This window comes from Astyanax mexicanus, chromosome 14, assembly GCF_023375975.1.
Source record: "Astyanax mexicanus isolate ESR-SI-001 chromosome 14, AstMex3_surface, whole genome shotgun sequence".
Classification (NCBI taxonomy): Eukaryota; Metazoa; Chordata; class Actinopteri; order Characiformes; family Acestrorhamphidae; genus Astyanax; species Astyanax mexicanus.
Genome location: NC_064421.1, coordinates 6,568,820 through 6,596,202, shown reverse-complemented (window position 1 = coordinate 6,596,202; position 27,383 = coordinate 6,568,820). Strand labels below are relative to the sequence as shown.

Sequence of the window (27,383 nt, the reverse complement as noted above, 5' to 3'; positions counted from 1 at the left end):
TATTGTAATATAATATAAAACAAACGCATAAATCGTATTCTATCGTTGTGTATGTGATTACAAAAAATCCATCTCTTTTTTTTGCGGATCAATAAATAATTATTTTGTTTCCTGCGCTGTCGGAGCGTGGTGGTAGGAGGAGTAAATAACAACAATTATTATTATTTGACTACTTATAGGGCCTTATAAATATGAAATAAAGAAATTAGTCGTATTATATTGCTTTTTAAGAAATTATAAAAATGCTAATATGTTTTTTTCTGAAGTTAAGTACAGATTTATTATGTTTCTGGCCCTGCGGGTAATAATAATATATATATATATATATATATATATATATATATATATATATATATATATATATATATATATATATATATATATATATATATATATATATATACATATTAATATTAAGGCGAAATAAATATAAAATAAACTAATCAGTCGAATTCTATCTCTGTGTAAGTAATTATAAAAATGCTAAAAATGTTAAATAAGGGTTTATTATTTATTTATTGTTTCCGGCGCTGCTGGGTCAGAGTGTTAGTGGGAGGAGCATGCTGGGGAAGATGGCAGCCTCCGTGCTGGAGCATGGAGAAGACCAGTTCAGGAATATCTTCAGATTATACAGGCGCAGAAATCCTCCCCCCGACCTCAGCCAGGTCATCGATTTCTCCGGAAATGTACAACATGAGCAGGTGAGCTTTCAGTACAGTGCTGCTGTAGGATGATATATAATCTGTGTGTTGTGCTTGTGCAGCTGTCTGTGTGGTTTCTAATTCTAAAGGTAATAATAATGTGATGAAGGTGGGGAGGAGGTGCTGTGATGAAGTGTAATCGGCTAATTAGGATCAGCTGGAGAGCATGGGGAGAGAGGGGACCGGTGGTTTGAAAAGGGGAGGGGCAGGGAGATTGCGGGGAGCTGGAGCTGGGGGTTAGGCTGTGTGTGTAGCAGTCTGCTGGGGGTGTTTGGAACACGTGAGTTAGACGCTGGGAGCTCACACGTTGCAATACCCTTTGTTTTATGAATGAACTGAGACTATGTGTTGGCACCTGGCCAAATAAGTGAGGAACTTTGTAGCGACGCTGCTGTTGGAAGATAAAAGACTCCGTTTGTGAACCTGGATTGGACCAGCGGACTTGAGACTTTACGGGGGGGTCTCGACGGCCACCCGACGAGGGAAGTCTGGACATTTTTTATCATTTCTATAAGTGTGTGTGTGTGTGTGTGTGCGTGTGTGTGTGTGTGTGTGTGTGCGCGCGTGCGCGTGTGTGTGTGTGTGTGTGCGCGCGTGCTTGCGCGTGTATGGGTTGATAGTTGATTGTGTATCTTTGTAAATGTTGTAGGTGTTTGTAGAAGAGTAGAAGGGGGTATTTGGATTTCTAGAGTATTTAACTAAGTAGTGCTCAGGATAGTGTGCAGTGATCACAGTATGTGTGTGTGTGTGTGGTTGTTGAGGATTTGAGTTTAAAGTGTGAATTTGAGTGAGTTTGATGTGAATTGGTGTGTGAATTTGATGTGAAGTGGTGTGGTGTAAAATATTACACGTATTGCAGTGAGTTTGGTCCTGAGCTACTATTAAGTGAAACTGGTGCCCCTTTTACTTGTTTTTATGAATTATTGTTAATAAAGATTGTTACATTATTTAAATTACTGACTACTGTGTATGCTGGTGTGGGAATCAGGCTCACCCGGACCAGACCGGGAATTAAAGGTGGTGGCAGCATTTTAATCCAGTGGCTAAGAGCCCCCTAGGGGTAATAAAAGGGATTTATATTTAATCCTAACCTCAGTTATAGATAAAAAGGGGGGTTCGTTACATTGGTGGCAGCGGTGGGATCTTTTTTTTTGCTATCCGTCTTGTTCCTAAAAGTGTATAAAGATGTCTGAGCCTGATCAGCCAGCAGACACAGTTGATAGTCCTGACTATGTCCCTCAGGTTCAGCCCACTCAGATAAGTCAAGTTCAACGTCCTGTATTTATGCCAGAGACCTTTACAGGGTCAGGACGTGACTGGTCTGATTGGTCTGAACAGTTTGAGATGGCAGCAGAGGTGAATGGCTGGACTGATGTGCTTAAGCTTAAGTTTATGTCACTGCTTCTTACTGGCAGAGCCCGGGACATATATAGTGGGTTGGCGACAGATGAAAAAGGCAGTTATCAAAATTTAAAAGCAGCTTTAACAAAATGCTTTCAGCCATGTGATAGTGCTGAGTGGAACCGGGTAAATTTTACAGGCAGGAAACGGTTTCCACAAGAAACCGCAAGGGAGTATGGTAATGCCCTTAGACGCCTAGTTGTCAAAGCTTATCCATCCGTTGGTGCCCCGACTCAAGACCTTTTAGCTAAAGATCATTTTATTGCTAATGTGGGGTCAGCTGAGTTACGTATCCAGCTACGCACTGCAAAGTTGCAAACATTAGAGGAAGCTATTAATATTGCTTCAGAGTTGGAACTTATACGTGAATTAGAACGGGCTCCGGCTAAACAATCATCCCAAGTGTTGGCTAATACGGCTTCTGGCTTAGATTCTCAAATGCATACACTCTTAGGGGTGGTAGAGGGTCTTCGGCAAGATGTAAAAACACTTCAGGATGCTGTTAAAAATCTTCAGTTGGGAACTGGTGAGGGGTTTGATGGTGCCAGAGCAGGTGAGGGTCGTAGCTATGGTCGGGTGGTTACAGATAGAGCTCCAGAGCGGGGAGTTTGCTGGGAATGTGGGTGCAATAGGCATATTAGGAGGGATTGTCCTTATTTGAAGGGAAACTAGAGGGAGCTGGTTCAGCAGGCCTAATGCCAGCTCCCCGTCCTTCAACAGATCAGGGCCTACTACTCGTGACTCCTCCAGGGGACCAGGGATTGGGGGTATATATTTCTGCAAAGGTTGGGGGTAATGACGAACACCTTCTAATAGATACTGGTGCCCAAGTGTCAATTGTTTCTAAAAAGACTTGGTTGGATATTACAGAGGGTGGATCCGATCTTCAAAGTTATGAGGGTCGAGTGGCTGTTGCTAATGGGGGAGAGATGGAGATTTTGGGAAAGTGGCAGACAGTGTGTCAATTTGGGGCCCTTGCCTTGGTGGTAGAATTCCTAGTGGCTGACATACCTTTGGGGATTTTGTTGGGGATGGATTTTCTTCAGAAGTATGGGGCTGTTATTGACTTGGGAGAGAAACAGTGTACTATTATGGGTAAGAAAATAGCACTGTTATTAAGACAAAGTGGAGCTCATACTTATTCTGTATCTGTCCATAATGATGTAGTCGTTCCACCTAGGAGTGAGGTAATCATTTCAGGGGTTGTGGAAGGTATGTTGGGGGATAGTGCAGAATGTATGTTTGAGCCCATGTCTTTGACACAGAGCGACATTATGGTTGCTAGGGTGGTTTGCCAAACCCGGGGGGGGGTTCTTCCTGTTAGAGTACTCAATGTGGCAGATAGTGCTCAGACATTGAGGCAGGGCATGACCCTGGGTACCCTTGATACCGCTGTGAGGGTGGAGGGGACTGGGGAAGTGACAGCAGGCGTAAACCCCAAAGTTGGTGTTGATGGTTGGGCCATTGATGACTTAGTCAGACAGTTACAGTTAGATGAGAAGGGATTTACATTTAGCCAGATGCTGTCAATAAGAGATTTGTTGGGGAGAAATCTTTCAGTGTTTAGTCAAAATGAGGTGGATTTGGGGAGAACCCATTTAACACTGCACGAGATTGATACTGGGTTAGCCAGACCCATAAAATTGGGACCTCGTAGAGTTCCCCTTCATCTTCAACAGGAGGTATCAGATCATATTAAGGAGATGCAAGAGCAGGGTATTATACAACCCTCCTGCAGCCCTTGGGCTGCTCCAGTGGTTCCTGTAAGAAAAAAGGACGGAGGTCTGCGATTTTGTGTCGATTATCGCAAATTAAATGAAGTAACTAGGAAGGACGCTTATCCTTTACCTAGGATTGATGATGCTCTGGATAGCTTGACAAATGCTCAGTGGTTTAGTACCCTGGACTTAGCCAGTGGGTACTGGCAAGTTGAAGTGGCCCCCAAAGATAAAAATAAGACTGCATTTACTACTAAACATGGCTTATTTGAATTTAATGTTCTTCCTTTTGGTTTGACAAATGCCCCAAGTACATTCCAACGCTTAATGGATTTAGTGCTTGCTGATCTCCAGTGGACTACTTGTTTGGTATATTTGGACGACATTATTGTTTTTGGAAGGACATTTGGAGAGCATCTGAGCAGATTGGGGGAAGTCTTGATAAAACTAAAAGGCGCTAATTTAAAAGTTAAGCCTGCCAAGTGTGATTTGTTTGCTACTAAAGTGCAGTATTTGGGCCACATTATATCAGCGGAAGGGGTAATGGCTGACCCTAAGAAAGTGGAGGCAGTACGAACTTGGCCTCAACCAACAAATCAGACAGAGGTTAGAAGTTTCTTGGGCTTGGCTTCTTATTATCGCCGTTTTGTACGTGGATTTGCAGATGTGGCCCGGCCTTTACACTTTCTGACCGAAAAGGGGAAAAGTTTTAAGTGGGATGAGGCCTGTCAGAAGGCCTTTGATCAGTTAAAGGGTTATCTTGTGACAGCCCCTATACTGGCATATCCTGACCCAAAAAAGGTTTTTGTACTCGATACAGATGCTAGTGATTTTGGGATCGGCGCTGTCCTGTCACAGGAGGAGAATGGGATAGAAAGGGTCATAGCCTATGGCAGTCGAGCTCTTTCTAAAGCTGAACGGAGGTATGCTACTACTAAGAAGGAACTGTTGAGCATGGTGGTGTTTACTAATTATTTTAAGCACTACTTGCTAGGCAGGGAATTTGTTTTGAGAACTGACCACAATTCACTGCGATGGCTTCATAATTTTCAGGGGTTGGAAGGTCAGTTAGCTCGGTGGGTGGAGCAATTGGCAAACTTTCAATACAAGATAGTACATCGTCCAGGACGGCAACATGCTAATGCTGACGCTCTTTCTAGATCGCCAGCTTTGTTGAATGCAACGGAATCTGGCAGGGAGTGTGACAAATCTCCAGGTTGTAGGGAGATTAGAGTAGATGGACTTGGGGGTGGGAACATCCCAGTGGTGCAAGTAGTGAACCAGTATGGTCATGGGGAGGGAACTTTTAAAGCTGGCATGGAGGATTTAGTTTCATCTCAAAAGGACGATCCTGAAATAGGTCTAATGATGCAGTTAAAGGTAACTGGGGGCGTTGAAGGGATTGATCAATATCCCTCATTAAAGAAATATGTCCGCATATGGGATCAGTTACAGGTACAGGATGGGTGTTTAGTACGAAAGACATCATTGCACCCATCTTTGCCTGCATTAGTACAGACCGTTCTTCCTAAATGTATGGTTCCAATGGTTTTGAGAATGCTGCATAATGACCTTACTGGGGGGCATTTGGGGGTTCAGAAGCTAAAGGAAAAAATAAGGACTCGTTTTTATTGGCCAGGATGGGTGGAAGATGTGGAAAGATGGTGTAGAGAATGTACTGATTGTGCATCACGGAAAACATCAGGTCCAGCTCCACGTGCACCTCTGCTGCCATCAGTTACCTCAAGACCGTATGAACGGATAGCATTAGACATTTTGGGCCCTTTACCAGAGACTCCACAGAAGAATAGGTACATTCTAGTTGTGGGAGATTATTTTTCAAAGTGGACAGAGGCCTTTTCTTTACCTAACCAAGAAGCTAAAACTGTTGCAAAAGTGTTAACAGAAGAATGGATTTGTAGGTATGGTGCTCCTCGGAGTATACATACTGATCAAGGGAGAAATTTTGAATCCCATTTGTTTAGTGAGTTGTGCCGATTATTGAATATGCACAAATCACGTACTTCCCCCTATCGACCTCAATCAGATGGTTTGATCGAACGATTTAATCGTACTCTCTTGTCTATGTTGTCCTTGTTTGTAGATGCTAATCAACAGGACTGGGATGCTCTGTTGCCATTTGTAATGATGGCATATCGCAGTAGTGTACATGCGAGCACTGGTTTCACCCCATATAGGGTCCTTTTTGGGCATGAGATTGTGCTCCCAGTGGATGTTCTTTTGAATACTGGTGTACAAGAGAAGTTCCAGACCACAAATGAGTATGTTTCTAGGATGGAAGGAATTTTGTCAACCGTCTGTGAGGCAGTTAAGAAGCACCAGATTAGGGCTTCAGAGGGCCAGAAACAAAATTTTGATGTTAAGGTCAACTTTCAGTATTATTCAGAGGGGGAGTTGGTTTGGGTAAAGAATGAGGCTAGGAAGAGAGGGGTATGTCCTAAGTTACAGAGACGGTATCGGGGCCCCTATAGAGTGCTGGAAAAATTGTCAGATGTTTTGTATAGGATTCAGAGTGAGGAGTCGGGGTCTGAAATGGTGGTGCATTTTAATCGCATAAAACCTTACGTTGTTCCATCATTCCTAGGTGGAGGGAAACCTCAAGATGGTGGCTTGGAGAGACCCCCCTGTGGTTTGGAGAGACCCCCCCAAACAGCCATCAAACCCCAACAATCAAGAAGAGTATCTTCCACACGTGGGTTCAGGAATACATGGGTCTTTAAGAGGACTCGTACACCTATCCCTGGGTCCGGCGCCCCAGCTCCTGCCTCTGCGTCCGGCGCCCCAGCTCCTGCCTCAGCGTCCGGCGCCCCAGCTCCTGCCTCAGCGTCCGGCGCCCCAGCTCCTGCCTCAGCGTCCGGCGCCCCAGCTCCTGCCTCAGCGTCCGGCGCCCCAGCTCCTGCCTCAGCGTCCGGCGCCCCAGCTCCTGCCTCAGCGTCCGGCGCTCCAGCTCCTGCCTCAGCGTCCGGCGCCCCAGCTCCTGCCTCTGCGTCCGGCGCCCCAGCTCCTGCCTCTGCGTCCGGCGCCCCAGCTCCTGCCTCTGCGTCCGGCGCCCCAGCTCCTGCCTCTGCGTCCGGCGCCCCAGCTCCTGCCTCTGCGTCCGGCGCCCCAGCTCCTGCCTTTGCGTCCGGCGCCCCAGCTCCTGCCTCTGCGTCCGGCGCCCCAGCTCCTGCCTCTGCGTCCGGCGTCCCAGCTCCTGCCTCTGCGTCCGGCGCCTCTGCTTCTGCTCCTGTACCTATGTCCAGTGTGGCATCATCAGTGGGGACGTCACTAGAGAGTGTCCGAGATTCTCGGCCTCAGCGGATCCGTAGACGGCCAAGATGGACAAGTGATTTTGTGCTTAAGTGACTCGAGGACGAGTCTTTTGAAGAAGGAGGGAATAGTGTGATGAAGGTGGGGAGGAGGTGCTGTGATGAAGTGTAATCGGCTAATTAGGATCAGCTGGAGAGCATGGGGAGAGAGGGGACCGGTGGTTTGAAAAGGGGAGGGGCAGGGAGATTGCGGGGAGCTGGAGCTGGGGGTTAGGCTGTGTGTGTAGCAGTCTGCTGGGGGTGTTTGGAACACGTGAGTTAGACGCTGGGAGCTCACACGTTGCAATACCCTTTGTTTTATGAATGAACTGAGACTATGTGTTGGCACCTGGCCAAATAAGTGAGGAACTTTGTAGCGACGCTGCTGTTGGAAGATAAAAGACTCCGTTTGTGAACCTGGATTGGACCAGCGGACTTGAGACTTTACGGGGGGGTCTCGACGGCCACCCGACGAGGGAAGTCTGGACATTTTTTATCATTTCTATAAGTGTGTGTGTGTGTGTGTGTGCGTGTGTGTGTGTGTGTGTGTGTGCGCGCGTGCGCGTGTGTGTGTGTGTGTGTGCGCGCGTGCTTGCGCGTGTATGGGTTGATAGTTGATTGTGTATCTTTGTAAATGTTGTAGGTGTTTGTAGAAGAGTAGAAGGGGGTATTTGGATTTCTAGAGTATTTAACTAAGTAGTGCTCAGGATAGTGTGCAGTGATCACAGTATGTGTGTGTGTGTGTGGTTGTTGAGGATTTGAGTTTAAAGTGTGAATTTGAGTGAGTTTGATGTGAATTGGTGTGTGAATTTGATGTGAAGTGGTGTGGTGTAAAATATTACACGTATTGCAGTGAGTTTGGTCCTGAGCTACTATTAAGTGAAACTGGTGCCCCTTTTACTTGTTTTTATGAATTATTGTTAATAAAGATTGTTACATTATTTAAATTACTGACTACTGTGTATGCTGGTGTGGGAATCAGGCTCACCCGGACCAGACCGGGAATTAAAGGTGGTGGCAGCATTTTAATCCAGTGGCTAAGAGCCCCCTAGGGGTAATAAAAGGGATTTATATTTAATCCTAACCTCAGTTATAGATAAAAAGGGGGGTTCGTTACAATAACAATATGATGTAATAACTAGTGCTGTCAGGGTTTTTAAAACAATAATAATCTAATTGGTTACAGCCTCTGCGGTTGATTAAGCTGAATTAATCTCATTTAATTGCAATTGAACTTAGTAGTAGCTGGGTAGCATTCAAATAAATTAATGATTGAATGAACAACATCAGCACCAGTAGCGGTTTGAACTATCACATTTCAGTGTTTTAGCTTTGATTCAAAATGTTATTAATTCCTTTTTTCCAGTTTTATATTTTCACACATTTCATGCAAACATGCAAAAATCACACTTTAAAGCTTTTGCTATGCTTTACAATGCAATTAACTATTTTTCTGTTTCATAAACAATATGTTTCAACTTAACATAACAGTACACTCAAATGCTTAATCCCTCTTAGTCGTTCCTAACCTTAGTGCAAAAAAAAAAAAACGCTCGTAAGATGCAGCACTAGCTGGAAGTAAAACTTCTAATTTGCAGTTTTATAATAAAAAAATAAATCCATTAAAACACTGTCTTTTGCATGAGGAAAACCTGGTCCACCCCTAAAGGCTTGTTTATACTTGTGTGTCAAATCAACACATTCTCTACGGCATACCCTGTGCGAGCGCCCTATGCCTGCGTTTATAAGTCTGCTTGTGCATGTCTGTGTACTAAATATAAATATAATTGCTTATAAATGTTAATATAGGCAATGGTATGTGTAGGGGTCCATTTTGCTTGGCTAGGGGCCCCCAAATGCCTTAAAATCACAGCTGCAGCTGTTTCAACCTATATTGTCTCATAAATTTTATGCCCTATCGATCTGCACTACTTGAAATAAAATCGTTTAACATCCATGACTTCCGTTAATATATAATATATAATAAAGCATGTTTTTTTTTTGTTCTGCATTCTCTCTTTTAATGTTTTAGTTTTGAAAATACAGGGTTTTTTTATGTGACAAATATGTCTTAAAATATACAGTCATATGCACAGCTATAGAGAATGGCAGAAATACTGTCTGTGAGTGCAGAAACATTGCATTGCAGTGGGGCAACAGTCTTAAGAAACAGGGTATCTGAATACATAGGGAAGGGAGAAAGGTAACAAAAAAAAATAGGAGGATTGAAACCCTTTTCCCCAAATGCTCAGTCAGTGAGAGGACTGAATGGAGTTCTGCATTGCAGGTTTTTGCTACTGAGCTGGACGGCAGCAGAGTTCATGATGAAGCTGCCTCTAGAGCAGGACTTCGGCCTGTTAAAGACTGGAGAGCTTTTAGCCTTCAGACTCATCCAGGTATGAAATCTTCTGGTATTAATTTAATGTAGTGAGACGAGAATGAGCTACTTAATCCTCAGATATGGACCTTTATCTGTTATCTGACTTCAATATAATTTGTTTCTACCCCCCCCCCCAAATGTAGGCTTCTTATTCATCTCCAATCCCTTCCTGCCGGGCTCACAGCAGCACTGGGTAAAGCAGTGCCTGAAAGCATATCCACAGAAACCCAACGTGTGTAACCTAGATATGCACATGTCGCCTGCTGAGACTGAGAACATCTGGGAGAGAAGTGTTGATAGCATTCGGTAAGCTCTGAGAACTGAACACTGAATTATACTATTAAATTATATTATTGAATGTGTTCTATCTCTTCTATAATATTAGTAGATATTTAAATTGTTTATCATTAATATTTATGAAAAAAAAACTTGAATTTATTTGTCCTGCGTGAATTTATTTGGCAGCATGCTACTACTCCATTGTGGGTATCTTTAGGCACCTTACAATTTGATTAAATTAAGATATTTCAGAGTTCTGCAATGCGATTATAAAATTATTAAAGAGCATCTTGATGCATCTTTTCTTTTGTACAGGATTTATTGTTCCTTGATGCAAGACTTCTTGGTACTTTTAAAGTAAAGTATCTGTAATGGTATATGATGTACCTGCGATTTAATAGGCTCAACACTATTTCTATTTATAAGTCTAGTAGTTTTATTGTCAATACTGCATATGTACAGGACACACAGGGAATTCAAATTACGTTACTCTCCTACCCTACTATTATGCTGTTATACTATTATACTATATTCCTGAAATTAATAAATTATTATTCTGTTTTCCCATATCGCCAAGTATATAGTTATCACAAAAATACCCTGAAATATCGTGATATTATTTTAGAGCCATATCGCAGATAATAGTGTCTCCCATTCTCTTTTATTATATCTATGTGTACAATACAGCAGGGACACAAATAGACATACATGAGACAGAAAACAAAGTGCAGTAGTGATGGGGGGTGAAATAAGATGTATAATATAAAATAATGGGAGACACTATATGTACAATACAACAAGGAAAGCATAGTTATTTCAATTAATCAAATAATTAATACAAAAATCTAGGATTAATGCTGTTAGGGTAATATTAAAACCAGCTTAATGGAAAGCAAAAGCAAGAAGGTGATTATAATGTTATGGCTGACCAGCACTTTGTTTCATCTGCTTGTGAATAAATGATTATTCTTTTTAATTTTTCTAAGGGTAGTTTTGATGCTTTTTAAATGAGAATATCGTAATGTGCTGAGTTACTGAGTTTATCTGGGAGCTATATAGGGAGGAAAAAATATTATAATCTCTCTTTCTAATACAACAATATCAGTAGTTTTTTGAGTGTGCAGCATTTAATTTGTGGTTGAATTCACTCAGATTAACCCCATTTGTTGATAAATGTATGTATAAATGAGGTTTCTCCTGGTCTGAATGATCTGTGATCTGCTGTGCAGGAAGAAGGAGAAGAGCAGGCCGAAGACGCTGCTGGAGAAACTCCGTTGGGTGACTCTGGGCTACCACTACAACTGGGACACTAAGGTTTGATTTTATAAACTAAAATCTGCCCTGGTTTGAAATTGAGAAAAGAGAAACTTGCCCTAAATTAGTACTTTGATTCTAGATATCCATACAGACATTTGTATTTAGAAGCATCTAGCTTGATTTATCTTTTAACTCTTGCTATGTCCTCTAGCTTAAGGATATTTTTATATCAAAGAAAACTACTAAGCACATTTGTAAGTCTCTTAAAATAAGTGCCTTCTAAATGCCTTAAATGTAAATTTAGTGGGTGAACTAAATATATTTCCTACATCGTGTCATCATCAGCTACATGAGCTGCATCTCCCAAGACTTTACCTTGAGTGGTTTGAAAAAATTGCTGAAGTTTGGCGTTTTGCTTTTCCAGGTGTTGTGCTTAATTCTGCCTGCCTACCAGAATTTGACCTTCACAAGCAATAAAATAAAATGTAATAAAACAAATTTATTGTTGTGTTAAAGCAGCATCTTGTAATGATTTCACTTCAAAATTGCTGCTTTTTTGTTTTTTGTTTTGCTGGTGTGGCATGAGCTTCCATTAATGTAAATCATACTTTTATTTATCATTTATTTATTTTATTCCTTAGTACTTAAAATGGCAGTTTCTGAACTATGTGGATGCCTGTATACAGCTGTCTGTGAGGGTGTACTCAAAGTGTGATTTTGTATTTATTGCAAAAAAATAGAAAATCATTGAAAAGATACTTTATTTCAGTAATTCTGTTTAAAATCTGAAATTCATGTATTCTATAGATCTATTACGAAAAACACAGAGCGATCTATTTTAAGCTATTATTACTTTTATATTGTTGATTATAACTTACAGCCAATAAAAAAAAAAAATCAATATCTTAGAAATTTAGAATATTATATAAGACTAATTGGAACTTTTGGCAGTGTGGGCAGTGTGCCAAGTCCTGCTGGAAAATGAAATCTGCATCTCTATAAAAGTTGTAGAAGCGTGAAGTGCTGTAAGATTTTGTGGGGAAACAAAACTGCACTGACTTTAGACTTGATGATAAAACACAGTGGATCAACACCAGCAGATGACATGTCTCTCCAAACCATCACTGATTGGTGGAAACTTCACACTAGACCTCAAGCAGTTTGGACTGTGTGTCTCTCCACTCTTCCTCCAGACTCTGATCTCTTGATTTACAAATAAAATGTAAAATGTACTGATGATCAGTGATGGTTTGGAGAGTCATGTCATCTGCTGGTGTTGATCCACTGTGTTTTATTATCAAGTCTAAAGTCAACTTTTTCTCTCATATAATTCTGTTCCCCTCCACCTCTTACCTATGGCAAAGATACTCTATGTTCTACTAAGTTAGTATCTCTCAGAGAGAATGCACGTTGTCCTGGATCTTATTAGCACTGTTTCCTCCTTTCAGGACGTTTCATCTCTAATTGTACAGACCTGACGCTCACCTGTCTCGTTTATATGCTAATTACATAAAAGTGTTTAGTCTTCTGTCCTATTAAATCAGTCAGGAGTTGCACACAGGATTCATTAACCTGATCTCCGTTTGACACTGCCAAATGTCTGACAACAACCTGTGAATTTTAAGCAGCGCCTCCCTCGCCCCTCCCCTCTGTCTGCGGCTGATCCGCCGGCTCGGTTAGGATTGCGGACCTGCCTGCCTAATTCTGCTGTTTGGAGAGACACGGCTCACATGATTATCTACTGATTACACTTTCACGCCTCGGCGCCGACACCGGGACCTGCTGCGAAAGCTTACGAGCAAAAGCCACAAACCAGAAAGAGCTTCCCAATAATCTCTTATTAGATATGGAGACCACTGGCCTCTTCCTGTTCTTCTGACTTCTGTATATATGTACATACATGTGATGTCATGCAACAGAAACTAGTATCATTTCCCAAGACTTTGCAATGTCACTGCCTAAATAAATACTGAAAAAAGTGATCCAGACTATGAAGGAACACATAAGGAATCATGTAGTAACTTAAAACTCTTAAACAAACCAAATACTCTTATCTGGGGAGCTGTTTGTTACCTTGCAGTTTCTGAAACTGGTGACTCTGATGAACTTATCCTGTACAACAGAGGAACTCTTGCTCTTCTTTTCTTGGGGCAGTCCTGATGAGTGCCAGTTTCATCACACTGTTTTTAAAAATATTAAAAATGTTAGAAACCTTCATTTCTTAAAGTATTTTTTCCTTACTTAGTTGAGAAGTTCTTGCTTCTCATAATAAGAATTAGAACATTACTCAAATATTCACTATTCACTGTATACCTGTAACTCTACCTCTTCACTACTTTACTTTAACTGATGCTCTCAAACACTTTATTAAGAGACAAGAAATTCAAGTAATTAACTCTTGACGAGTTCAGCACAGCTGTTAACTGAAAGATATAATTCCAGGTTACTCTTTTCTGCATAGTTTGTATGACTTTAGTATTAATCTACAATTCAGAACAAATTTAAATAATGAAAAAACACTTAATTTATCGAGTATACAAACCTTGGACTGGTGCTGTATTTACAATTGTTTTATTTAAAAAAAAAATCAGTATCAGTCAGTAATGTTAGTGTGAATTAATTTGTACATTTATGAATGTTTAATATGTTTTCTTTGTTTCTATCTAGACATATTCTGCAGATCACTTCACTCCCTTCCCTCAGGACCTTCACTCTCTGTCTGAAACAGTGGCTGCAGCCTGTGGCTTCCCTGGCTTTAAATCTGAGGCTGGAATTCTCAACTACTACCGCTCAGACTCCTCTTTAGGAATCCACGTCGATGAGTCTGAACTCAATCACACTTTTCCACTTCTGTCTTACAGGTAAGTAATTTTAAGCTTTTTGTTGTTTTTTGGTTACTGTAAAGTTCAAAATAAAGAAGAAACTGAATCAAACTAAGCATTCAAAATTTGTATATTTAAATTTCAATAAAAAGCTTTATTAATGTATATATACTATTTACTTTTATTAAATTATACACAAATTTTAGTAGTCCAAACTACATTATATACACTAATACTCAAAAGTTTGGACACCCTTAAATACAGTGTTATTTTTATTATTTTACAATATTCTGCATTGTAGATTAATACAATAGTCATCCAAACGATGAAGAAAAAATAAAATTATTTACTATACAAAAAGTGTTAAACAAACCAGAATATGTTTTATATTTTAGATTCAGAGTAGCACCTCTTGTTTAGATGACAGACATGCACGTTTTGACTGGATTTTCTCAGTCATCTTTATGAGGTAGAATCACTTAGAATTCAGACTTTCAGTTAACAGCTGTGCTGAACTTGTGAGGAGATGATTACATGTGAAGAGGTAGAGTTACAGGTATACAGTGAATAGTGAATATTTGAGTAATGTCCTAATCCTTATTATGAGAAGCAAGAACTACTCAACTAAGCAAAGAAAAAATAGTTTAAGAAATTAAAGTCAGTAAATCCGTAATAAGAAAATAAAAGAACTTAAAAATATCATTTAAGTGCAGTCCCAAAGCCCATCAAAAACGTTATGATGAAACTGGCCCTTATCAGGAATGCCTAAGGAAAGAAAGAGCGAAAGTTACCTTTGTTATACAGGATAAGTTAATCAGAGTTATGAGCCTTAACAGCAGCCCAGATACGAGCTCCTAAATGCTTCACGGAGTATCTTAAATATTGAATAAAAAGGTGTGGTGTGCAGTGAGGCCCTTCTAACCCTTCAGAGAAGGAGTGACAATAAATGCATGTAAATAATTACATAATTTTTAATCAGGAAATATATATCATAGCTATTGTAAGTGTAAGAATTTATTTTTTAAATTAACTAAAATAAAAAAACAGCAACTATTTCAAAGCATTAGTCTGTTTTTTTTTTTTTCTTATCTGTCTGATAGTGGTTTTAACCAATCAAAGCTTTTTAAAATGGCTTTTGCCCCCACGTGACTGCGTGCCCCTTCTCTTGATTTTGAGATGGGTGTAGTAATGAATTTATTAGCAAGTCTAACCAATTAGATTCATGATTTTCACTCCGGGGGCGGGGCCTTGAGTGTCTAACCCCTTCTCAGTACTGTACGGAAGGGGCTACGCGTTGCTTAGTCATAAACGAAGCTCATGCTGGATTAGTTCAATAGTTAGCTAACTATCATGAAATTGTGACTGTAAATGAGACAGATATTGTGTCATATTATTTTAAAAGGCCTTTTTAAAGGCTGTCCTTCAATGTGAAACTAATTCACAATAATAGGCCTCCTGACTGGTGAGTTTTTGTGTGTACTTAATGTTTTGGCTGCTCTGGCGAACTGTAGACATACAAATGAGTGATATTTGTTGAACGCCTGTACTTCTAAGAAAATTAAGCATTTATTGTTGGGTCTATTGTGTACTTTTGTGGTTTGTATTTTTGGGCTGTTGATTTGAATTAAGTTAATATAACTACGTCCAGACAGAGAATATGTAGTTATTGTAATATTTATCTATGTGTCGTATGGTCGGCGGCGGGGTGGGGGGTATGGGGGGTGGTTGCAGAAGGGGCACCCACTATATTCACTGCACTCCACTGTTAAAAACAGACCAAGTTTTAAATACAGTTACCACTGTACCCCTATTCTCATCCACGCACTTGTTTTCTCAGCTTCGGACAGACAGCGGTCTTCCTCCTGGGAGGAACTAAAAGGCAGGACCCGCCCACAGCCATGTTTATGCGCAGCGGTGACATCATGGTGATGTCTGGCTCCAGTCGGCTGCTGTACCACGCCGTGCCCTGCATCATACCGGCCCCTGCTGCCCAACCGCTACCTCCCTGCCTGGACCAGCGGCAGGAGAAGCAGCCAGTGAGCGGAGGAATAATCCAGGGCGTGTCTGAAGAGGACTGGGAGGTGTGTTCCAGGTACCTCCTGACATCTCGGGTCAATATGACCGTCAGACAGGTACTGGGAGCAGGTCAGACTTTCCCCACGACCCAGTCAGCTGCTGGAGAGTCAAGAGAAGTGTCTGAATCCAGGAGTGGATATGATGAGGAGTCAGAAGATGCAGCTCAGAATGCAAAGAAGAGGAAGAACGAGTCGAGATATGAGGCTGACTCTTGACGTTTAGCTTTGATTTACTTTTATTAAGCCCAGCTCAAATTGACCCAACATTTCTTAACAGTTTCCAAAGGACTTTAAGGGTATTTAAGGGTATTCTGGTAAAGTTTTGCAGTCAGGTAGAGGGAAGATCCTCCTTTTTTTTCAGCTCTTTATTGAACTCTCTCCAAAACAGGTGGGTTCTACAAAGCAAACGACTCAAAAGCCAGACTATCCCACACTGTAAAAATTTGAAAGTTGAGAAAACTAAAACTTTTAAGGCAATTTACTGCACTAGATTTTTGTGTTTTGAGGCTAAATCAGACTTCTGCATCCAAAACCTTTAGTTCAGGTAATTCATTTTTTTATATATATATATATATATATATATGTATAATTATGTTTTTAAATTAAATTCTGTTAAATGTGTATTGTGAGGTCTGCTAACTACCCTTTAGGAGCAATAACAACAAAAAAGTGTAAATTATACATTTTACATTAATCAAATTCATGCATTTGGCCTAACACTTGTTTTTTTTGTTCATTTAGTTTACCAACATACATATGTCATATTGCCGGCCATATGAACTAATTGCAATAATGCAAATATGACCAGCTGGACCCAGCCGGCATATAGTCTATATACACTCACCAACACACCAACTTGCTCTTACAGCCTACAACACTCAGGCCAGTTAACTATTATATAAAAGGGCATACATTGCACAAGTACAAATAAAATGCCCAATATGCAAACAGATGTTGCCAGGAGACAATGGAAAAGGTGTAGGTGTCCCTGAAAATGGATGTAGTTTACACGAAGCCAACTGCGTCAACGACAAGTGAATACCCCTGGAGATTTGCTTAGTAGACCCAGTTCAACCAAAGCAGGTGCAGTAGTGCAGAATCATTGGCTTGGCCTTAACTGGGGTTCAACTACAATTTGTAAATTTTTTAAACACAGATTACATATAAATTCGGGTCCGAATCAAGTCTGCTTGTTGAGTACTCCTGTTCTAGATCAAGATCAATACTGTAAAACTGTGGGAATGGGAGAGAACTTTAAGAACATTCTGGAGTGCAGTAAATATAGAGGCTGTTTTAGACTAAGATGAATACTGTAAAAAAAAAACTGTCTAGAGTAACACAAATTGGGTAAAGAGCATTGAGATCAGTGTGCATGGTGCATCAGTGTTGAGAACCAGACAGAGAAAGAGAGAGAGTTCCATGTGGGGAATGTTGGGTCATTGTGTCTTTGGTTTTTAGCAATATCTGATCAGGAAACGGAAGGAGTTATTTGGTTGACTGCTATTTATTTTAATATACACCATTATTAATATGTAAATATGTGAATAAACCATCTTTTAGACCTTCTTTTTGTCTGTTTTATATAAACTAAGAACTGTAGGCCTGTCACACTAGCAATATTTTGTGGCTGATATATTCTGTAAACGACATTATTGCGATAAATTATATTATTGTAATGTTAAGACCATTAATGTCACTGACATAATGATAATATAAGTACATAACAAAGCAGTTATACCCATTTAAAGACAACCAAAATTTTAGTTGTTCATAGCATGGGTGGGCGATATGGCCCTAAAATAATATTACAATATTTCATGGTATTTTTGCGATAATGATACTCTTGGCGATATGACAAAATGCTAAATTAAATATATATATATTTAAGCAATGATCCAGAATGTCATGATTCTAATAATAATGCACTTAGAATATCTCTATATATCCAGGATTAAAGTAAAATAAATTATACTGGACAGATATATAATCTGTCTCTAGTAGATATATAATGGGAATTGAGATCACTTTTGCTAAAAACAGAAAAAAAAAGTAGTATCCTGATGTGATAATTAGGGGTGAGTGATACTTCAGGGTATAATATCGTTCACAATAATATTATTTTGTACGATACGATGTGGCACACCTCTAGTTTATAGTTTGGGAAATATACTTACTGTGTGTATGGAGCCACAGTTATTGAAGCATTGGTCTGGTATTGCATGACTGGTTAAATACTGTTCACTGTTATATATGTGAACAAACACACACATAAACACACTAGACATTATCACCATTATCAAATACTATTAAGGTCATGTCTATTCATTTTTCCATAAGTTGATAATGTACTTATCGTGACCAGTCTAACTGTTTATCAGCATTATGTCTAAAATATATGGGTTTCTATCTTCTCATCATGTTTTCTTGCCTCAGAAGATAAGACTTCTTGGTTACTTGTCATGTTCGTCTTTCCTCACATCAGCTCGCACTTCATAAAGCAGGAGTGACATTCAGCCCACCCTGACGGTGGACGTGCCAACGCGCTGGCCACTCTGTAGCGGCTGCCATGTTTGCTGGTTGGCCAATAACACTAAACAGATCTGACCTTCAGGGAAAGGCAGGAGAGATGGCATATCATCTCTTTAATCTGGTCACCCTGTGTCTGGACCAGGGAGAGATTGGCTCTGACAAGCTCCCCAAAGGCACACAGCCTGACAGGGCCATTGTGCTGTTGGACAGGAGGCACCAGCGTTACCCAGGCAATGAGCTCCTCCTGTCAGACGGGCTGCTTCTGATGGAGGAGGCTGAGAGATTGGCTCCTTAGAAGCTTCCTTTTGACTTGCTTTGTCTTCACTCCCATTGTTGGAGCTGATGATTCACTGTAGAAGAACGTTTACAGCTTTCCAGTAAAAATGCTTATTGCTTAACCCACTTATGAGTTACTTTATGTAAGACAATCAGTGCCTTGGACAAAACAACAGTCACTGTTTAACTAGAGGTGGGTGATATGGTGCTTAAATAATAATTATTAATAATTAAACAATTATTAAAAACACCAAAAAATGTTATATTAGTTTCTTAGATTTTACCAAATTGAAAACCTCTGGAATATAATCAAGAGGAAGATGGATGATCACGAGCCATCAAACCAAACTGAACTGCTTGAATTTTTGCACCAGGAGTAAAGCAGCATAAAGTTATCCAAAAGCAGTGTGTAAGACTGGTGGAGGAGAACATGATGCCAAGATGCATGAAAAACAGGGTTATTCCACTAAATATTGATTTCTGAACTCTTAAAACTTTATGAATATGAACTTGTTTTCTTTGCATTATTTGAGGTCTGAAGCTCTGGATCTTTTTTGTTATTTCAGCCATTTCTCATTTTCTGCAAATAAATGCTCTAAATGACAATATTTTTAATTGGAATTTGGGGAAAGTATTGTCTGTAGTTTATAGAATAAAACAACAATGTTCATTTTACTCAAATATATACTTATAAATAGCAAAATCAGAGAAACTGATTCAGAAACTGAAGTGATCTCTTAATTTGTAGAGCTGTATATTACTGCAACCAAATACATGTAAAATAAACAACAGTAATTTATAAAAGCTAATAAAATAATGCAACAAAATGAATAATGTAACAGAGAAATAATGTAATGTAACTAATAAATCTGCCAAATACTAAAGTGCAGAATATGTTTACAAACTGCAAACATAAATCATATTAGTGTGTATCATTATATATTGTGTACAATACAATATGCAACGCCCTTACTGTTAAGTTGGATTTTCAAAAAAAAATTATATATATATATATATATATATATATAATCTTACAATGTAAAGATTTCTAGACAGTTTAAAGCAAGTTTCATTAAAAGATAATAATAATAAAAATATATTATTTAATAACTTATTTAAACTGGCCATGTTTTTCTTATTTTGGTCTTGAATGTCTTCATTCTGTCAGTAGAGCTGTAAAAACTATTAGAAACACTTTACATTTAAAAATGTTGTAAATATAAATAAATTGTAATTATAAATGATGTCTTAACTTGTTTCAATTAATAATTAGTTGAGACATTATGTCGTAAGTACTACAAATTAATCTACCCTCATTGTAAAGTGTTATGGGAGTCATTTAGGCAACTGATGGGCTGTAAGTGTAAAGTTAAGGATGTAGTTCACTCTATTATGGTAAATATGGCATTAGTGGCAATTGTTTTTCTCTAGCATTAATCCAAAAAACATTTATTGTTATGAGTGGGAACAGATTGTCAGTCTTAGATTTCACCCTGTGCTTTTGTTCCAGCGTTGTTTTAAAAGTGTGTATAAATAAGTGTAATTTTTCTCTCATATTTCTCTGTAGGGAACAGTCGTAACTGTGTGTTTTCCAACAGTTTATAAGCACATAAAATAAAAGTGTGTGATTGTTTTCTTTTGTTTTTTTTTTTACTTGGAGACAACAGTGATGATTTGATTAGTAATGCTGCTTTCCTTCACAGGCTGGAGTCCATTAAGTACAGCTCTGGGGTAATTACCTCTCATTTGTATTCACTGGGTGGGGTGATTATTGGAAAATTGTGAGCAGAAATATCTCACTTCAGAGAAAATCTGACTTTAGAGAATGGCTCGAAATAAAATGAGGAGGACAAACAGCAAATCCATTAACTGCAGAAAAATACAGCGGGACAAAAACAACTATTAAGAAGTCCTGCCTTTCTCTGGGTAAATATAATGCCAATCAGTCTGTCTTATACCTTAAATCAATCGTGGAAACATTTTTTTGCAGCAAAAATATTGGAAAGCCTGTTCAATTGTTGTTTTTTAAGGGTATTAAAAATAGTTTATCCTGCTTTTAATTGAGTAACTGTCTCTACTGTCCAGAGAAGACTTTTTACTAGATTTTGACTAGAGTGTTGCTGTATATCAGGGGTATTTAATTATAATTCAGTCCGGGCCGTCGTCATTTTTAACTTGTGTTATGATTCAATGTTAAATCCCGTATACTGAAGAAACCTAGTAGTTTTGAAAGACAAAACAAAATATTAATACTATTTAGTATATTTCAACAACATTTATTGTTTTAAATAGGCCTGTCACAATAATTACATTATCGACTTATCATACAATAAATGGAAACACCTATTAATATCTATTAATGTAAATCTGACTGTCAACTTTGTTTTAAAATGCTATATTTATTCTATTTGATTTTATTTATATTAGATTTAGCCTTGCCTGTCATGTTAATTACATGAATGAACTTGGCCAGAATACCAGCTTTGTTTAAAAAAAAATACTGTTAGTATGTTTTATAAATGTAGTATTTTAATCTCTTTTTCTGGTGCGCACCATTTGAATTCTCGCTTTATTCTCCGACTGCTGCTTCTCTACTGTGTACTTTGCCTGTGTGGCTCCGCCCTCCCGCACCTGCACAGATCTGATTGGCAGAGGAGAGCGTTTGGTGATCTTACAGCAACCGTGATTGGTCTGTGAGTTTACGGTGCCGCAAAGCACGTACTGTATAGCGTAAAGACAAGAAAAGTTCAGCTGCTTTAAATAGACGATGTCAAAATTAAATCCTTCTTAGTAGATTATCGGTTTGGGTCCGCATTGGACAACGACTGGGTCCAGACCCAGATTGCAGTCTGCCTATTAGTGACCTCTGCTCTATATCATACACTAAACTGCCAAAAGCATTTATTCACACATCCAAATCACTGAACTCAGTGACTTGAACTGCTTCTACAAACATTAGTGAAAGAACGGGTCTAAGGCTCTCAGAAGCTCAGTGAACTCCAGCACTGTGGTACCGTGATAGGATGCAGCACCTGTGCAACAAATCCAGTTGTGCAATTTTCTCCTCACAACTAAATATTCCACAGTAAACCATTGTCTGTGCTATTATGACAAAGTGGAAGCAGCTGGAAACAAAAGCAACTTACTCCGTCAGCATAGAATGACAGAGCAGGGTTGATCAGACCGATTGCTGTATTATACACTGCAGCTGGGGTGTTACAACACTTACAATTATGATACTCAGTCCAGATGTAAGCCGAGCATTTGGGGCCAGAAATGGGTCTAGATTTGAAGCAGAGTCGGGCCAGTGCAACCCTATTTTGGTAGATCATAAACATCACACACTACAATCTGTCAGGCCAGCCACTTCCTGTCTGCCTGCCATGCACTCTAATTCAGTGACTCAGAACTACACCTCCCAGAATTCCCCTGTGCTCTCTCTCCCCCGGACTGGACTCTCCCTGTCATGTGCCACTGCATCTCACAAACTCTCCGTCATACTAATTAGTCTGATTGTTTTCACCTGTGCTTCCATGTATAAATACCTCTTATTTCCTGTTCTCTGTGCCTGATATTAAACCTAGTTCCTAACTCTTCTACCTTGCGTACTCTCTATCTTCTCTGCCTTTCGTGTATGACCCTGCCTGTTTCTTTGCTAAATACTGATGTTTTGCTAAATACCCTCTGTTTAGTATTGTTTTCAGGTTTAAACCATTGCCTGTTTTTGGACCTTGCTCTCTGCCTTGCCCATATTTTGACCCTTGGCTTCAACCACTTCGGCTGCCCTTTAGTACTGTTCCATCATTAATAATAAATTCTCGGATTCTAATCCGCGAGTGTCTCACCCGTGTCTGGCGTTTGTGACACAATCATCCTTAAATCTGGAGACTTTTTGCGATTGTCAGGAAGAGCAAATCAGCTTTAAAGTTGTAGTGTGGGACAGGCATTAGGTAAAACTGCTGCATAATGTTTTTTGATTAATGGTACTCAGATTGGGTAGGGGACCAAAAACTGTATCGAAACATTTATACTAATCACAGAACTCTGAGATTTTCTCTCTCTCTCTGCCACCTTCAAGAAAACTCGCCGCAGCCAAGGCCTCAGTAGGACATCCATTTCAAAGCAGGCAGAAATGCCCTGCCCTCGCCGATAAAATTATACACTGTCAGGATGATGTATGTAGTCATATAATTTTTATTGCTGCCATTTTATCTGCTCTTCCTTCTGGCGCCATGTTTCTGCCCTGTTGCTTCCCCCCTCCCCGCACCAGACCCCCATTACTCTGTCATTACCCGTCATTGACAGGTACGAGCAATGGGGCGGGCGCAGGTTCATGAGCGCAAAGCCTGCCTCCTTCCTTCCCGGCTTCTTTCTAAATTACCTCCACACCACTAAGACTGCACATCGCCCCGGCTTAGCTCCTTTCACTGCGGAATTTACTGGAAAGTCAATTACACAGATCCATCACCGTGCAGAAAGGAGCGTAACGTTAGATTACAGCGTGCTCCATTTGCATCAAGGCATTTTTTTTTTCAGCACCTCTATCCATTTTTTTAATCTCTCGCCGTAGACTAGACCTTGACTGCTCATTTTCACACGGTGCCGTATGAATAATAGCTTGGACTTTGACTGGATATCCAGTGGAGTTTGATAGCATATACATTTGTTTCCATTAAGTTATTATGAAGGCCCTATATACTGAAATGTCATATATGAGATCATACAGTGGCAAGAAAATGTATGTCAAAAAATGTGATCTGACCTTCATCCAAGTCAAGGGTATTGACAAATATAATGTGTCTATTAATAACACAAAAGGGTATACGTATACATATATACAGCTCTGGAATGTAATCAAAAGGAAGATGGATGATCACAAGCTATCAAAGTGGCATGAAGTTATCCAAAAGCAGTGTGTAAGACTGGTGGAGGAGAACATGATGCCAACATACATAAAAACTGTGATTAAAACCAGTGTTATTCCACCAAATATTGATTTCTGAACTCTCAAAACTTTATAAATATAAACTTGTTTTCTCTGCATTATTTAAGGTCTGAAAGCTCTGCATCTTTTTTGCTTTTTCTCATTTTTTTGCAAATAAATGCCCTAAATGACAATATTTTTATTTGGAATTTGGGAGAAATGTTGTCTGTAGTTTATATTATATAGCAACAATGTTCATTTTACTAAAACATATACCTATAAAAAGCAAAATCTGAGAAATTAATTCAGAATGTAAAGTGGTCTCTTAATTTTTTCCAGAGCTGTATATACTTATGTAGAGTACCCTTGTTTTAACACATAATTAATGGTAATAGTTAGTTCCAAGCCTATGAAAATTCACCCTGCACTACCAATAAAGTGTTATTCTTTATCACAGTAGGTGTTACATTTTTTTTTTCAATATTTAAATAAATGAACAAAACTGCAGTACGTAAAAAAGAGTAAAAATAAGTATACATAGTTTTAGAGCCATTACGTTATGTAGTATAATAGTCTCAGTCAGTTTATAAGCTACAAAAAGGAAAAGTGTGTTAGAAATTTTGTCATTCCAGAACTGGACATTGCTGTAAAATGACTAAAATGTGTTTCATTGCACTTCACAGCTCTGCACAAGTATAATGAAATAAAGTTGAATTTAAAGATTAATTTAATGCATGCTTCCAGCGTGCATCTTCATGCTGCACGATAATATCCTCAGTGGCGATGAGAGGGACAGATGACGCGTCCTTAAGATGTAGAGAGTGCGTTTACCTTCAAAAGCCCTCGTTTCAGCAACTAATTAGGGAAGATTAGCTTTGCAAATCAGGGCAAAATTGCATTTGCTGTGTCACAGTTGTAATCACTGCCATTACCCATAATTGCTGTTGCTCACATTGAGATGCAGGACTCAGGCTTATGGGAACAGCCTGCACTGCTAAACACTTCCTGACCCCCTTCCTATATAACACACTCCGTTTGGAAGCAAAGTCTTACAAGAGTTAACTCTTTCTCAATAAACACTAGATATCAGCTTCTACAATTCAAAGTTATACATAGACTTCACTACTCTAAAACAAAGCTGCATCATATTTTTGCTTCCAAATCGCCATTATGTGACAGATGTAAAGGTGCAGAAGGCACCCTGGCTCATCTTTTTAGCATGTGTCCTAAGCTCAACAATTGCTGTAGTGATATATTGACTGTTACTCAGAGGTATATAATGTAAGAATTCCTGTTTCCTCTTCTCTGTATCTCTCTTCCTATCCCTCTTCCTTCTTCGCTTTCCTTAACTCTCAATTGTTCCTATTTCTCTTGCTTTCCTCCTTCTATTTTCTGTTCTATCTTTCTAATTCTCCTCTCTCCCTCTAACCTCTCCTCTCTTTTCTGTTCTCTTGCTCATATATTCTGGTTCTATAATTTTCTTATCTTCTGTACCAATGCTTTCCTCTCTTTCATTCATTTTCTCTCTCACTTTCTTTCTCCCTCTCACCTTTTTCTTTTCTCTCTTAATTTTGTTCCCTATCCATGTCTTTATCCCCTTCTTTTTATCACTGTTTTTTTTCTGTTCATGGCATTTTATTATCTCTCACCTTTTCATATTCTGCACCTCCCTCTCTCACTTTCTCTTTCTCTCTTTCTCTCTTTCTCACCCTCTATCTCTTCTGTTCTTTAGTTCAGGTGAGATATGTTAAATGTTTAGAGAGATGTTGCGAGCGAGAGAGAAAATGAGAGAAAGATGTTGAGAGAGAGAGAAAGAGAGAGAGAGAAAGAGATGTTTAGATATAGATATTCACAGAGAGAGTGAGAGAGATGTTGTAAGAGATGTTGAGAGATACTGAGAGATACTGAGAGAGAGAGAGAGAGAGAGAGAGAGAGAGAGAGATTAAGAGATACTGAGAAAGAGAGAGATGTTGAGAGAGAGATGTTGAGAGAGATGTTGAGAGAGATGTTGAGAGATACTGAGAGAGAGAGATGTAAGAGATGTTGAGAGATACTGAGAGAGAGAGATGTAAGAGATGTTGAGAGATACTGAGAGAGAGAGATGTTGAGAGAGATGTTGAGAGATACTGAGAGAGAGAGAGAGATGTTGAGAGAGATGTTGAGAGATACTGAGAGAGAGAGATGTTGAGAGAACAGCAGCAGCAGCTGCAGTTGTTATGGTGATGAGGGTTTTCAGCGGGCAGAACCGCTGGCGTCCCGGTGTGTTGATTATGGGCCATTATGTTATTTGCACCGACATTTTTTTTAATTGGCCTGCCCCCGTTCCCATGGCACCGGCAGCGGGCGCTGCTTTTTTGGGGGCCGTGTGATGCACTGGTGTGTTTACTGCTGCCCCACTTACAGACTGCGGTCAGTGCTGACGCCAGAACTGTGAAGAGCTGCTTGTTGTGTGTGTGTGTGTGTGTGTGTGTGTGCGTGTGTGTGCGTGTGTGAAAGAGAAAGAGAGAGAAAGAAAGAAAGATGGAGACTGGTGCACATGGTGGATAGTTAATGGCTGAGGCCACATTCCATCTGTGCTCCCAACACAGGTTTGGTCACTATGGTGTTCTTGTCTAGTCTTATTTAGTCTTGTCTTGATGGGTCTTGTCTTGTTTGGTCTTGTCTTGTTTGGTCTTGTCTTGTTTGGTCTCATCTTGTCTTGTCTTGTTTGGTCTTATCTTATCTTGTCTTGTTTGGTCTTATCTTGTCTTGTCTTGTCTTTTTTGTTTGGTCTTATCTTGTCTTGTTTGGTCTTGTATTGCCTTGCCTTGTCTTATTTGGTCTTGTCTTTTTGGTCTAGTCTTTTTGGTCTAGTCTTTTTGGTCTTGTCTTGTTTGATCTTGTCTTGTCTTGTCTTGTCTTGCTACCACCTTTCCAAAACTAATCATAATCTTTAATGAACTATCTGAAACCAGCTACTAGCAACACCTGGTCCTGAGGTAGAATTTTCAGCAGGGTGTCCTTCAAAGACAATTTAGCATATATGAGCAGTCTGTTGATCTTAATGATTGTGTTTGTATTATTGCACAATACAATATGCAACAAAAGTTTGGACACACCTTCTCATTCAATGTTTTTCTTTATTTCTTTATTTAATGTATTTTCTACATTGTAGATTAATATTACAGACTTAGAAAAAAAAATTGGGATTTAATTGGGGTGAGCTGGAGCTTCACAGCATGAAGGAAAAGCAGCAACTATCGTTCAGCACCTCCAGGAACTCCTTCCTTCAAGAAGCTGAGAAAACTGTTCCAGGTGATTCTCTCTCATTAAGACACTGAGATTAAAATACCAAGAGTGTGCAGAACTGTCCTCAAAGATGATACAAAAATGTGCTACTTAGAAGAATCTAAAGTATAAAAAACACATTCCCGGGTTTCTTTAACTCTTTTTTTTTTTTTTACTGTTTACAGAATAATTTAGCATGTGTTCCTGTATAGCCTTAATAAAAAAGTATTCAATATAAAATTTACAATGTAAAAAAAATCATAAAAAAAAGAAAAAACATTAGATAAGACGAGGTCTGTCCAAACTTTTGACTGGTAATGTATATAAAATCATCAAAGTAGCAGAAAGTAGAAAGCGCTCTCTCTCTCTCTCTCTCTCTCTCTCTCTCTCTTTCTCTTATTTTCTGTCTGTCTGTCTCTCCCTCTCTCTCTCTCTCAGAGCCTTTT

At 39.4% G+C, this 27,383-nt stretch overlaps 1 protein-coding gene across 1 annotated transcript; it reads left to right on the top strand.

Moving 5' to 3' along the window:
- The first annotated feature begins 467 nt into the window (after positions 1–467).
- alkbh1 (alkB homolog 1, histone H2A dioxygenase) lies at positions 468–17,507 on the top strand. Its single transcript, XM_007248481.4, has 6 exons — positions 468–701; positions 9,416–9,524; positions 9,652–9,814; positions 11,017–11,101; positions 13,712–13,905; positions 15,704–17,507. Exons 1-6 carry the CDS (start codon positions 561–563, stop codon positions 16,155–16,157), a joined length of 1,146 nt encoding a protein of 381 aa, XP_007248543.3. The 5' UTR covers positions 468–560; the 3' UTR covers positions 16,158–17,507.
- The last annotated feature ends 9,876 nt before the right edge of the window (positions 17,508–27,383 follow it).

Bases quoted from the DNA above. Each gene is read 5' to 3' on its own strand.
- alkbh1 (XM_007248481.4), top strand. From the start codon at position 561: ATGCTGGGGAAGATGGCAGCCTCCGTGCTGGAGCATGGAGAAGACCAG. The intron at 9,815-11,016 runs GTAAGCTCTGAG...TCTGCTGTGCAG, and splicing joins AGAAGTGTTGATAGCATTCG to GAAGAAGGAGAAGAGCAGGC. The intron at 11,102-13,711 runs GTTTGATTTTAT...GTTTCTATCTAG, and splicing joins ACTACAACTGGGACACTAAG to ACATATTCTGCAGATCACTT.